We start from the raw sequence: 14,562 nt of genomic DNA on the forward strand, positions 1-14,562 counted from the left end.
TGTAAATTCTCGGGAGGATTCATAAGCCGCCTGCTGCGGTGGGCAGGTTGTGATGACGCTATAATGTCACGTGACCAACTGGCTCAACTACCTCCTAAGCTGCTATTCTGGGGATTTTTCGGGGATTTTTCGTCCCGGTCAACGACGCCGACAACGACAACAGATATTCTGCGACACACGCTCCCTAACGCTATCGCGTTGTGTCGCTCTGTCCCGTTCTCTTGTCTTGTGTGTCACATGCGTGTGTGTCTGGTTTTTGGCCCCTTTAAATTACAATGAATTACCAACTAGCCTAACAAGAAATTCTCTTACGCGTTAAAACTAGTGATCTCCGAACGAATTACGCCCAGCTGATGTAGCGCGAGGCTCGACACTAGAGTGGACCGACAGAATGCGGTAACAGACGGAAGTAATCGTACACTACCTTGGCCTCGTGTCGCTCGGAATGCACAGCTTCTTTCCATAAAAAAAAAATAAAGTTAAGGTAATGAAAGCACGGAAGCCGTTAGTTGAGCGGATAACCTTCCACACAGGAGCCGAGGTATGTCTAGGCACTATACCGCAACGCTGAGCGCAGTGTCCTGCCCGGCTTCTGAAGTCAGCGAGGAAATGTGTGTGCCTTTCTCGGCCTCCAAAACTTTTTGTTGGCATCTCCGAAGCCGGCTTGCAGCTGCTGCAACCGCAATGGTAACGCTCTCTCTCTCTCTGTCGTCAACCCGCAGCGAGGCGCCTTGAGGACCACACCTTGGGTGCCGAGGCAACGGAAGCAAGTGAAGTGCTGCCTTCCCGTGGGTGTCGCCAGAAGCAGTGGCCCGCTTCCTCTTTACCACGTCGACGGAAGCGGGGAAAGCGAGGGCCCTAGGTGAGTGTCAGCCCGAAAACCACCATGACTTGCACAATTCATTTGCTTGCTTCAATCACGTGACCAACGAGAGAACAACGCCAGGGTTTTTCCCAAAATGCTTCGCTTTCAGCAAAGAAAGCTTCCCATGGAATTAATTATTTATGCCTAATGGCATGTGTTTATTCTCTCAATACGGATATTTTTTTTAATCCGTGAAAGATGCACCTTAGTGGTCAGTGCAGGTGAACGACCAGACAAGATGGATGTTAAGTCAAAGAGAAAGTGCAAATAAAAAGCGACTAATTGGCAAAAACAAACCGAAAAATATATTTTTGCCTCTGGAACATAATATCGTTACATAACTGAACAATCAACTTCTAAGACAGTGCCAGTTTTTCTTTTTTTTCCAAGGGTGGGGGTTCGGCCAACTAGTGGGCGCCAAATTTTTGGGCATCGTCGAAGCCACTTCGCCAACAGCATGCTAGATCAATCAACCAGTCTCTAACGTCCTAACTAGTGTTGCACATCATATGTATTAGTATGCCATGTAATGCCCCCAGCGGGCTCTTAGGGTATTTGATTAAATAAATAAATAAAATAAATATACTTCGTCGCGCCACTTGTTCTCAGTGGAGTGAAAGCATCCGCTGCTAGAAGACTCCTTTCGCAAATCTTGCTGTTCTCACGCCTTCGAGAGCAAACATTGAAAGGGTGAACCCCGCGTTCGTATAGTTCCTTTCAAGTGCGAGCAACTTGTGAGAAGGGTTGTAGTCCCAGTGCAACGCCGGCATATATGGAAAGTGCCAAATTTTAGCCCGTTGACATTACTGCTGCCGTTTGCGCAAAATCTGTCTGTCTGGTTTTGTGTGATGCCGCTTTGTGGGGTGTGCATAGGAGGTGGAGAGGAGGTGAAGCCTCGCAGAGAAACAGAGGGGAAGGAGTAATGGAAAGGAGGACAGCGCAGTATGAGTGCAATGGGAAAACATGGTCGGGGATGGAGAGGTGTAGTGTGACCACTACCGCCAAGTACGGGCGTTCTTTGGATATCGTGTGTACAGGACTTGCCTAAAGAAAACGCTTACTATTCTGCCTCGTGGGTCGCATTGATTTTCTGTGAATTTTGTTTTATTGAGGAGAGCGTTTTCAAAAAAACTTTCGCAGATAAAGATAATAAATGAGCGTTTCCAAACTACAGCAGACACCCATCATTCTGCCCCATACGGTGATCTCTTTCGCGTGGCGTTCTGATGGTATCTGCCTGGTTTGATGAAAATGAATCGGTGAGCGCGCATCGTCTCTAGAGTTTCCAGCAGGAAAGTGGATTTGACAAGAAGTTGTATTTGCAGCGTAATCTTCCGTCGGTATAGGCAGGACTAAGGAAGACGAGTGAAACAAAGTATTTGCTTTCGCGGCCGTTCGTTTGCAGCCCCGTCAATGGACGGGGGCTTGTGCCCTCAAAGATGTATTCCAACCTTACACTTAAGTGGCCTTTCCTAAAATGAAACGGTTGGGTTTTACTCCTTGTTTCGTCTATATCTTGTATGTCCTGCAGCTTTCCATGGTGTCCAATTGAGCTTCCAATCATCGAGTTCACAAGGAGACTGTCTATGCTGCTTGTTTCGAGAGGGTTTCCCTTTGTAATCGTTCATGCTTCGCGCAGACTTCGAACCTCCGCACACTAGACTGCAAAGCCTGCAATCCCGTCGATATCTCTTGTTATAAGTTATACATATCGAAATGACAGTCTATAACCACTCACTTCCAAAATCTCGTCTTTCTTTGTCTCCTCCAGTCTCGGTGTCTTCCTTGGAAGCCAGTGGGTCTTTGAAAGCCAATGGTGGCCACAGCGTCACATGCGCTCCAAATATTATCGGAGCATCCCACTCTGGCTTCGTCACGGCAGCGGTGCAGCAGCGCAGCGCCACGGATGCGACCTTAACCAGCGCATCCGCGGCATCTTCCAGAGAGCTGCGGTGCACGAGGTGAGGAGAGGGTGCTGCTCCTGACTAGTACATGCGCCGGATGGCACGCGTGAGTTTTCTGCCTGGAAGGAATTGTTCTATCATAACTCAAGAGGTAGTGCCCTACTCTTTGATGCTAGGTCAGGTAGTCTTAGGACGCGCAGCTACAAAAAAAAAATAACGAAGAAGATGATACACGTGCTGTGTGTGGTAGATCTCTAAAAGCAATTGAACACCTGTGCTGCAGATAACACAATCGGGACCACATGCGCCTCTCCGCGCATGCGTCGATGGTCCTTCTTTCCTTCTTTCTCTTTTCTTTTCTCTATATATTTCCGTGCTGGAAATAAAGGGGCGTCTTTTCTGCCCTGCGAATCGGCCTGTTTTCATCACGTTGCTGCCGGCCTTTGGCCGGTAGAACGTAAAAGTGGCGACGAGGATTCTGCTGCAGCAAGGAAGCCAGCATATACGCCCAAGCACGACAGCGAAGCAGAAGGAGCCCACCACCAGCCATGGCACACAGGCTACCGGAATTTGAAGACGAAAAAGATAAGTGGCAGGCCTACCTAGTCAAGGTGGAAGCCTATTTCGAAGCGAATGATGTGAAGGACGATGCTAAGAAAAGAGCCTTGCTGGTAGCTGCGCTTGCAACAAGAACGATAGAAATTTTGAACGGGAAGGTAGCACCGCGAAAGCCTAGCGCCCTGACCTACAAAGAAGTTGTGCAGGCCCTGAACAGCTACTACGACCCGGTACCGAATGAAATTTCTGAAAGTTTCAAGTTCTTTCATCGCTGCCAGCAAGAAGGAGAATCTGTACATGCATTCATAGTGGCAATACGGCAGTTGGCACACAATTGCAATTTTGGAACTGCGCAGGACAGAATGATAAGGGACCGTATTGTGTGCGGCGTCCGGTCCAAGAATGTGCAGAAGCAGCTGCTAGCGACGAAAAATCTGACTCTTGAGGAAGCCGAGGCTCTTGTCCTTGCCGCAGAGAGCGCTGAGCGCGATTCGCAAGGTATTGTTATGGACCAAGAACAAGCGAGATTGCTAAAGCTCTCTGGTCAATACGAGTCGCGCGCGAAGTCGCAGGGCGTACAACAATGCAAATGTTGCGGTAAGCATTGTCATAAGACCAAGGCTTGTCGGCTAATCAAGCGCAAATGTTACAAGTGTGCACGGCCAGGGCATTTAGCTAAAATGTGTCCGGCAAATGAGCGAAGTAGAATGCTAGCAGTAACGGCACAGACGACAGAAACCGATGAGAGTGATAGCAGCGCGTCACAAATTTGGTCCTTGACCACTCCGCGCTCTCTCATACCCCCCATCAGGAAACCGTTTACGTGGAATGGCATCGCAATAATGATGGACATCGATACCGGCTCCCCTGTTTGCGTAATTCCCAAGAGCATTTACGAATTGCACTCTGATCGATGGCCGCAGCTACAGAAGTCTGAAGTACAGCTTTCATGCTATCATGCCCCATGCTACAGCTATCATGCTACAGCTATCATGCTATCATGCTACAGCTTTCATGCCCCAGTGCTAAGGTACTTTAATCCGCAGCTGGAATTGATGTTGGAATGCGACGCTTCGCCTTACGGTGTCGGAGCTGCCCTTTTCCACCGAGTAAATGGAGAAGACAGACCAATTGGTTTCCGATCATGGACGCTTACCTCAGCTGAGAGAAAATACTCCCAAATTGAGCGAGAAGCTTTAGCCCTGGTGTTTGGCGTGACACGGTTCCGCGATTACCTGTTGGGACGTGAGTTCACGCTTGTAACGGACCACCGCGCCTTGTTGGGTCTTCTCAGACAGGATGGTCAAACTTCTGTCATGGCTGCCGCCCGAATTCAGCGCTGGGCGCTTTTGCTCGGGGCATACAGGTACAAGCTCGTCTGCAAACCTGGCAAACAGATGCTAATTTCTGACGCTTTAAGCCGTTTGCCTCAATCGCTGCAGGAGCCGCAAGCGGAAACCGAAGATTTGTCGGAAATGGCGCTTATCATGGACGAATGGGACCAGCCAGTCGTTTCCCACCAAGAGATTCATGCACTTGCTGCAGCTGACGGGATTTTGCAAGCGATATGCAGGTACGCGACAGAAGGATGGCCCTCCGTCGTGGAAGGTGACAACCGGGAAATAGTGCAATTCCGGAAAAGGCGACATGAGTTGTCTGTGGAGAAGGGGCTGTTGTACTGGGGCCGTCGTGTCGTGATACCAAGTGCTGCGCGTGAGAAACTGTTGAAGATGCTACACGAGTCTCATCAGGGTGCGTCTACCATGCAGATAAAGGCGAGGGCTAGTTTTTGGTGGCCCGGGCTAGATCAAGACATTTGTAGGATGGTCTCAAAGTGACGAAGCTGTGTGCAGGCGCAGCCCATGCCACCTGCACGGAACCCCGTCAGCTGGCCGATTTCGCACGAGAGGTGGTCTAGGCTGCATGCCGACTACGCAGGGCCTATTGGTAACAAGATGTTGTTGGTAATCGTCGACGCTCACAGCAATTGGATAGAAGCCATTCCAGTATCTAGAGCAACCGCTACTGCCACTGCCGACTGCATGCGAACCTTGTTTAGCAGGTTTGGATTGCCCCGCACCATAGTTACGGATAACGGTAGCCCCTTTACCGGGTCCGAGTTTGTTGTATTACTGCAGAAAAATGGAATCGAGCATATCCGGACCCCACCTTATCACCCTCAAAGCAATGGTCTCGCAGAACGGGCCGTGAGAACTATCAAGGACGGTTTGAAGAGAATGCCTGGTGTGGAGTTGGCAACTGCTCTGGCGAGAATTCTTTGTAACTACAGGAAATTCGCCACAGGCTTCAGGGTTTGCACCGTCCGAACTTCTTCTTGGGTACCGTTTGCGTACAAGATTAGACATGTGTTTTCCTCCTAGGAGCCACGAAATGCCCAAAAATTGAGCGGCTGATTCCGCCAGTTGGTACTTCGTCCCGGGAGATGCCGTTTATGTGCGCAACTACAGCGTAGGAGAAAAGTGGACACCAGGAAAAGTGAAATCTACGAGTGGTGCCCGTCTAGTCACTGTAGCAACTGAGGACGGAGTCGTTCGACGCCATGTTGACCAGATCTGAAAACGCTCATCACACAGACGGAAGCAGGGAAACGTCGAGTCCTGAAGAATCTCCTCCTACGACCTTAGGAACACCGAATTAAGAGGCTCAAGACCTTCCCGAGGCGTCTGTTCCTGAGCTACGTCGGTCCACAAGAACCAAAAAGCCAGTGGAGCGCTACGGCTACTAGGAGAAAGGAATGCTGCAGATAACACAATCGGGACCGCATGCGCCTCTCCGCGCATGCGTCGATGGTCCTTCTTTCCTTCTTTCTCTCTTTTCTTTTCTCTATGTATTTCCGAGCTGGAAATAAAGGGGCGTCTTTTCTGCTCTGCGAATCGGCCTGTTTCATCACGTTGCTGCCGGCCTTTGGCCGGTAGAACGTAACAACCTGATACTCAGACGTGGTGGTATCCATCGGGATGTAGATGCAGGCGCAGCCACTCTTCCTGAGGCTCTAGGGTTTAGAGATAATGGTCATGTAAATAAATGTCCGGTGGGAGTTAGCGAAAAGCGATTGGCAAATTTGTGGCTGAAAAGCAGAATGCTGACATAAGGTTACAAGTGCAGGGAACCGTATTGAAAGAGAAAGCTAAATTTAAACAGAGTTAAACAAAAATAAGGGGAAAAAAATGCCGACCATGGCGGTAATTGCCACCACTCTGTTTCAAAGGACACACTCCTGTCTTCCATCCATGCATCATTGCGGAAGCTGTTTATTGTGGAGACGACAATATTGCTAGGAGGAAAACAATGTCACTCCTTCGGCGCATTATAGGCGCGAATATGAAGGCAAAATGAAGCAGACGTAGACTCAAGGCAAGTGCCGCTTTCTCTGACCCGACCGGAGACTGACAGGCAATCGGCCCAATATTGTAAATGGACGGCTTCACGCTGGTCCTTTGCAGGACCGGCATTTGCCGATACGTTCCCAATATTGGGCCGATTACCTACGCTGCTGCTGGGGACAGTTGCGTAAGCGAGGCTTCGGCAGAGAACTCTATGAGCCTGTGAAACTATTTTCAGCTGGTTTGCTCAATGACTTCACGCCAGACCTTTTAAGTCGTGCACTGAGCTAAGAAGGGCATTCACTTCTCGCAGGCTGGTGGGCCTTGGGATGGCGAAGGGACTGCCACAGCCAACGTAAAAAAACCGCCAGCTGTGCTCTCTGGTGTGCGCGAGGTATGCGCGACGCTTCAGAAGGTGACAAGTGAGGAGTATGGGCGCAGCGCCGGCTGCTCCTCTGCACAGCCACGTCGCGAGGCGGTACGTATGGCGATTTGAAATTCAGCAACGCTTAGATGACGCAAACGATAGTTACGGCATGCTTCAGGTTGTCGGTAGCACAATGTAGCGGAGGACATCTCGGACATACTTAGAAGCCCCTTAGAGGCAACTTTGAGTGTAGAAATTCGGGACTGGACGGTTGTGTGCCCTGTAATTCCTCAGCGTTCCTTAGCGCGAGAGAATGGCAGTTTAATCACGCGAGGTGCCGTGCTGCATTCAATACGCAGTGCTCTAATGAAGTGGCCAGCGCTGGCGTGGGTTCGGAGCCCACTTCCGGGGGTTTTTCGTTTTCTTTATTTTTGTCATTATTTAGGCAATGCCGATGTCGTGATGGGTTCACGTCGGGTTTCGCAATGTTGGGCGTGGGCAATGACAATGGCATATTTTCCGCTCCATGAGCAATATAATGCTTTGTATTAAAACTGGCAGTGCGATAAAAGTAGCGCATTAAACGGCTTGCTGCATGCGTCTAATTCCTTGCATGCGCCATACGTTGTTATCGGAGTGTCAGTTCAGGTGAACTGCTGTTCACTTCGCGTACGAACAAAGCATTGATGCAGCATGTACTCATAGTCGTCTTAATCGTACTAACTAGAGTCCAATAGTACTCCGACCTAATGATTCCCATTCCCTGTACTTCACCATATACCATGCTGTACTGACATGTTTGGCACTAGACTATTCTCTCTTCTAGGGATACCAGCCGCCGCAGTGGCTCAGTTATTGCGGTCGGCTGAAGACCGGAAAGACGCGGGTTCGATTCCGGCCGCGGCTGTCGAATTCCCCTAGACGCGATATTCTAGAGGCCCGCGTACTGTGAGATGTCAGTGTACTTTAAAGACCCCAGATGCCCGAAATTTCTGGAGCCCTCCACTACGGCGTCCCTAATAGCCTGAGTCGCTTTGGGACGTTATACCTCCGTAAACTATGCACCAAAACAATTTTGTTTTGCGATACGTTTTGACGCAGACATTAGCAAGAATTAAAGGCAGAGAAAACAAAAAAAAACAGATTATGCTTTTCTCAGGTGACGGCCTGCAATGGACGTGTGTCGTCCGAGCCCGTCGGCAAATGCGTACGTATGGCATTCCGATAGTCAGCAACGTTTCGTTGATCCAACACATGGCAAGAGCTACACAGCATGGGTCAAGAAGTCGGTAGCAGGAATCAGTGGAGAATACCTGGGACATATTTCCTGGCTCTTGGCAGGATATTAACCTGCCATAATTATGAGAGCATCTCTCTGAAACTAATCTGTTTTCGGCATAGCCATCTTTCTCTCCGTCTGTCTTCCTTTAAACCATCTACTGGCAGATTTTTCTTGAGTCTAAGCGTCACGATAAGTGAAAAAAAAAAATATTAGGTCTATCGCAATGTGCGCGTGCTGAAGTCTGCAGCATGTGCGAATTAGATGCCCCCTTGAGATGGTTTCGGTGCGGAGCCCGTGGCTATAGCGGGCGCAGCATTTCCGTTGGAGTAGACTATAGAATTCGCCTGCGAGCCAAGCGTTGATACAGCTGCGAATGCTGTACGTCCCCTCAAAGTATTAACCTATATGAGACAATTTCGCGCTTTTTCGGATGCTTCCGGCCTCTTCCAGTATCTGCGTGCATCTGCCTTGCAATACGGTATGCAGTACGCTGAGACCATAACGGACCCTTACAGCATTGCCTCCTGTGTGTTTATCGACATCGTGGGTTTTGTTTCAACTAGCATATAGTAACATTTCATTGTCTAATCTATGCTAGTCTGTTTTGAATGCTGCGGGTACGCACACAGGTGAGAACCATGACTGGGGAACATATTCCTTTATCCCCAGGTTCCAGAAGCCGTGGTTCCAAGAATGTCTCAAAGAGGCCGCCACATGTATGCCCGCGTCTGCACTGAAGCTGCTATCTGTGCACCTGATTCTGCGATGTCTTCCTGGTGAGTAGGGCGGTGGACGCACATCAAATGCAGAGCGATGGGAAGACTGGAGCGAATCCACAATGATTGTGAGCGCGGCAAAGCTATCGCACAGAATGCCCGCAGTTGTAGTTCTTACCGCACGCGGAATACAAGAACTTTGGATTTGGACGCAGATCCCAAAGAGGTGACCTGTGTAACAGACAACGGCGGCAGGTTTTTAAAGCATAGAACTGGCTCAGTGGTTATGGCACTTGACTGCTGACCAAAAAGGCGTCGGTTCTATTCCGCCGCCGCGGTCCAATTTCGATACAGACGAAATTTTAGAGGCCCGTGTACTGTGCGATGTGAATGCACGTTCACAACCCCATGCGCAACGCCAGGTGGTCTAATTTTCCGAAACCGTTAACTACGGCGTCCCTCATAGCCTAAGTCGCTTTGGGACGTTAAACCCCCATGAACCATATACCAAACATTCCAATTTGGTTTGCCCTATTCTGTTGGTGGCTCAAACTCCGCCGGCACAGCTATGTAACAAATAGTGACCCGCCTTTCCTTTTGAAGAGATCTCGGCTGAGACTGCATTCCTCATTTCATCAATAATTTTAGCGTCAAAGCGCCTGATACAGACCATTTTCATTAAATGCTGAATAAGATTGAGCGAAGGGGGCAACACTTAGCGAATTTCGACGAAGTTGGAAGAGAACAGGTGTCTAAGGGCACGAAGCTACCGCATATCTTCACCATTATAGCAAGAACGCTGAGAAAAGTTCAGGCTGAAATGCGTTTGGCTGGTACTCACGGAATTTGTTCGCAAAAAACTTCGAAATCACTGCGGCGACCCGCATTGGAACAACGCGAAAGCAAAACATCCACATACTAGATCGACGTTCGTGGCTGTTCTGATGATCATGTACTCTATCGACGTCCGTAGCTATTTTGACGTCTAAGTGTGTTTTTTCGCTTTTAAATAACCAATTGCACCTCAGTGATGAAATTTTTTCCACGGCAACATTTTATCGCACACTATCTGTGACAATCACAAAGATTGCTATCGCCCCGCCGCGGTGGCTCAGTGGTTACGGCTCTCGGGTGCTGACCCGAAAGACGCGGGTTCGATCCCGGCCGCGGCGGCTGAATTTGTTGAAGGCAAAATTCTAGAGGCCCGTGTGCTGTGCGATGTCAGTGCACGTTAAAGAACCCCAGGTGGTCGAAATTTCCGGAGCCCTTCACTGCGGCGTCTCTCATAGCCTCAGTCCCTTTGGGACGTTAAACCCGAATAAACCAAACCAAACCAAAGATTGCTATCATGACGAGAATGTTCTTGGAGGGTTGCCTGGACTTCTCTCTGCTTGAGTCTATGCACTCAACATGGCGACATCTAGGCGAGTTTTGTTGAAAAATCTGTACGTCGGAAAACGCACCCATTTTCACATCCCAATCGTATTGGGCTGCCTGCTGAGACGCTCCAATTTAGCTCTCCCGCATCTCCCTGCATCTGCGGCGACGAATACAGTACTCGGGTAATCCTGCGCAAACTAGGGAGAATCGTTCTATGTCTCCGAAGTCACATACTGCTTGCGCGAAACGCTATCAATAAAGCAGTCTGCTCCCTAAGTTGAGAATTAATACTGCAAGCATGAACGGGTAGCGCATACCAACATCACTTTCAATTTTTAAGACTCAAAGAAAGGTGTACACTCCTAAAGTATACAATATATATTTGTATGTGCAGACCGCATCTGTGACAATCACAAAGATTGCTATCGCTCCGCCGCGGTGGCTCAGTGGTTACGGCGCTCGGGTGCTGAGCCGAAAGACGCGGGTTCGATCCCGGCCGATGTTTCGTGCCTGTATTTTCCTGCGTTTATTATGTTTAGCATATCTTCTCTCACTCAGACTGGGTGCCCTTCTCGGAAGCCAAAACGTAGCCAGATGGCCGCCGCACCCTCCAGCAGTCGCCTGGCGAAGTCACCTGCGCACCGGAACAGGACTGCTGGGACACTGAAGGTGAGGATCGAGGGGTCTTCATGTCGCCAGCACACTGCGAGATAGCGCGAATTCAGTCTGCATTTGGGAGTGCACGTTATGCGTGCTATCCCCGTTCGTTCCTCAAGGGAGTGTGGGACGTTCGAAGACGATGCAAGTCTGTTATGAGGCGTGGCAGCTTCTAGCCTTCCGGTTGCTGACCCTGAATTGCAGGGATTGATGGTGTGTCCCAATTACAGCAGTCGCTAAAGCCAAGCGAAGCAATTACTGAATTCAGAGCAGTTGCTTCGAATTTTTAACTATCCAAAGAAAAATGATAGGTGTATTGTTAAGAGGCAGGTGGGCAGAGGGTGAGGGAAAAAATGCGTGTTAATGACATCCTAGTCGAAATAAAGAGGAAGAAACGGGCTTGGGCAGCGCATGTAATGCGAAGGTGAGATAACCGCTGGTCCTTAAGCGTAACGGAGTGGATTCCAAGAGCAGGCAAGCGTAGCTGGGGGCGGCAGAAAGTTAGGTGGGCGGATGAGATTACGAACTCTGCGGGGATAGGGTGGCCGTTGCTGGCAAAAGACAGGGTTAATTGGAGAGACATAGGAGAGGCCTTTGCCCTGCAGTGGGCGTAGTCAGGCTGCTGATGAGTTAGTGAACAACGCGAAGAGAGATACTAATACCCCTGTCATACTACCAAATTTAATGTCCTTCTCATCGAGTGGCATTGGCTCCTAATGCCATTAATCGGCTGCTACAAGGGAACATTTAATGTCATTAGGTTCGAAAGTCATTCACCATCGAATGAGTTTGGCAAACTCATTCGCATTTGATCTCGAACCGAATGCCTACTGTGGACACGAGATATGCACCAGAAACAAGCGACGAGAAAAAATAATGAGCGCACTGCCAAACTTAGAAATTGTATTTATCTAGTTCTGCTAAAAAACGTCAACCTTTTCACACTAGAGGCTTATGTGGATAGCTATTACTCTCGGTCTTAGCAGCAGCCAACGCAAGCGGCGAGCGTGAAGCACTCGAACTGTCTGGTAAAAGGCAATCTAAACGTGCATACATTGTATCTAGATTCTAACCTAAGGACGTTCAGTTCAGTTCAGTTTATTTTCCTTAAAGGCCCCCTTGTATCGGGAGTATTACATAAGGGATGCGATTTTAATGAAATGAGCAAACAAAACAGCGAATAATATTTAGCACTGAAGGTGGTCGGTTATATGTTCTTGAAAAGTAGGAGATGTAGGCATGTTGACCATGTCACGGGGTATACGCCGTTCCAGTCCGTTGTTGCTCGAAAGAAAAGTGAAGCAGAAAAGGTGGCAGTATGCGATGGCGTCCGGGAAGCTTGTAGGTGATGACTGGTACGATGAGATATGCGTGCTGCAACTGTGATATACGGTGACTGATTGAGTGAAGAATGAAATAATTTGTGATAAAGGGTGAGACTTGCAATGCGACGAGGGAACGAAAGGGGCGAAGTCCAGATAATGCTTTCAATGAAGAAATGCTGATGCCATATGAGTATGAAGAGTGGCTGAATCGAGTGGGATGCTTTTGGACAGCTTCTAATGCATTTAAGTAAGTTTGGTGCGGGCTCCATATGGAAGAGACATATTCTAATTTTAGTCTGATAAACGATTTATACGCGAGTAATTTTACGTGTAGAGGGTAAAGGTGGAGATGGCGTTTGAGAAAACTGAATGTTTTATTCGATGCTGAAATGATGTTGCCAATATGGGTGCGCCAAGATAAATCACAAGACAAGCTGACCCCTAGATACTTATAAGATGATACTGATTCAATCGAGGTGTTAGAAATGAAATATTGGAAGCGATGCGGGCCATGGCGACGAGAGAAGGATAGGAGTTTGCATTCATTAGGATTCAGGGACATCAGCCAGTTGTTACACCAATTAAAGGTGCACTGAAGAGGAATCTGAACTTTCTTTTTGCCGCGGGAACTAGACCTACATGTTCCCAGCTTTCTTAGAAGTTTCGTTTTATTGCCCTGTCTGGCCGATTTCCCTAATTAAATCGAAGTAACGTCCGGCTCCCGCCTTTTTTTTCTAATTCTCCCCCGTACGGTGGGCGGAGCCGACCAACGCGTGGAGTGCCTTTCACCCAGTCCCGTGGCGGCTTGCCGCTCTGCTCTCGGCGGAGTAATACGTAGTAGTCCGTAGTAGCAAATAGTCCGCGCGTATTTTTATTTCTGCGGGCTTATTTTTCGGATATATCTGTGAATGAAACTATTTATTCATGGAAACCTAAAAAAACAAAACAAAGCGAAAGCAAAGCCTCCACGGAGCTGGCTTAAAGGCACTTCACGCGTTGGTCGACTCCGCCCACCGTAAGGGAAGAATTCAAAAAATAAGGGCGGCAGCTGGACGTTAATTCGATTTAATTAGGGAAATCGGCCACACAGGGCAATAAGTCGCAGTTTCTAAGAATGCTAATAACGTGTGGATCGAGTTCCTGCGCCAAAAAGACAAGTTCAGAATCCTCTTAAGTGCACCTTTAAGTACGCGGTTGAGATCAGTGTGAAGACTAAGTTGATCACGAGAGTTATAATAGTGGAGTAAATAACACAGTCGTCAAAGATTATTAAATACTGCAGGAAACGTGGTCAGGTAATGCATTAATATATATATTAAGAAGAGTAACTAACCAAGTACCGATCCTTGCGGAATGATTGATGTAACCGGGAGGCTGTTAGACAGGTGGCCGTTAACGAAGACTAATTGAGAACGATTAGTGAGAAACTGCTCAATCCATTGCAGTATGTTAGGATGTAAGTTCAGCCGAGCAAGTTTTACAAATAAACGGCGATGAGTAATTGTATCAAAAGCTTTCGCAAAATCAAAAAAGATGGCATCAGTCTGTATGTTACGGTCAAGATTATGTCAAGTCGTGAAGGAACAACGCTAATTGGGTTTCACAAGACAGGCCCTTACGAAAGCCATGATGTGAAGAATGGAAGAAAATGGTTTGAGTCTAAGAAGTTTATAATTTGAGAGTAGATGACATATTCCTTGATTTTGCAGCGTACGCTAGTTAATGAAATGGGGCGATAATTCATGGCGGAGTCTCTGTTCCATGATTGGTAGACTGGAACGACCTTCCCCGTTGTCCAGTCATCTGGAATGATCCCTGAAGAGAGGGACAGCGAAAAAATCAAAGTAAACTGCACATATTGATTTTACATTTTTCAGCAGTTTTGTATTAATCATGTCCATACCAGCTGATGATGAGAGATTCATGTTATTAACTATGGAAGCGATACCATCTGCGTAGAATGTGATAGCTGTCATGATGGCTTCTGTGTTGAGCGATGGTAACTGTGAAGGCGTGTCAAATTCACTCGTGAAAACAGATGCAAATGCATTGTTAAATATTTCTGCGCATTCACGGTCAGTAACCGCATTGGATTCATGGTCAGCAGCCGTATCGCATATTCAAGCCTCGCAGTGGAAAGTATGTGAGCTAGGCCACGGTGGCT

General features: G+C 48.3%; 2 protein-coding genes across 2 annotated transcripts in view; both read left to right on the forward strand.

Moving 5' to 3' along the window:
• LOC149348604 (uncharacterized) overlaps positions 1–14,562 on the forward strand; it is a 172,829-nt gene that overhangs the window by 141,938 nt on the left and 16,329 nt on the right. The gene's annotated exons all lie outside the window — the stretch shown is intronic.
• On the forward strand, positions 742–7,167 carry LOC149348611 (uncharacterized). Its single transcript, XM_089586072.1, has 3 exons — positions 742–862; positions 2,637–2,826; positions 6,985–7,167. Exons 2-3 carry the CDS (start codon positions 2,698–2,700, stop codon positions 7,165–7,167), a joined length of 312 nt encoding a protein of 103 aa, XP_089442198.1. The 5' UTR covers positions 742–862; positions 2,637–2,697.

Source organism: Amblyomma mixtum, chromosome 4, assembly GCF_055824585.1.
Source record: "Amblyomma mixtum isolate Tamu chromosome 4, ASM5582458v1, whole genome shotgun sequence".
Taxonomy (NCBI): domain Eukaryota; kingdom Metazoa; phylum Arthropoda; class Arachnida; order Ixodida; family Ixodidae; genus Amblyomma; species Amblyomma mixtum.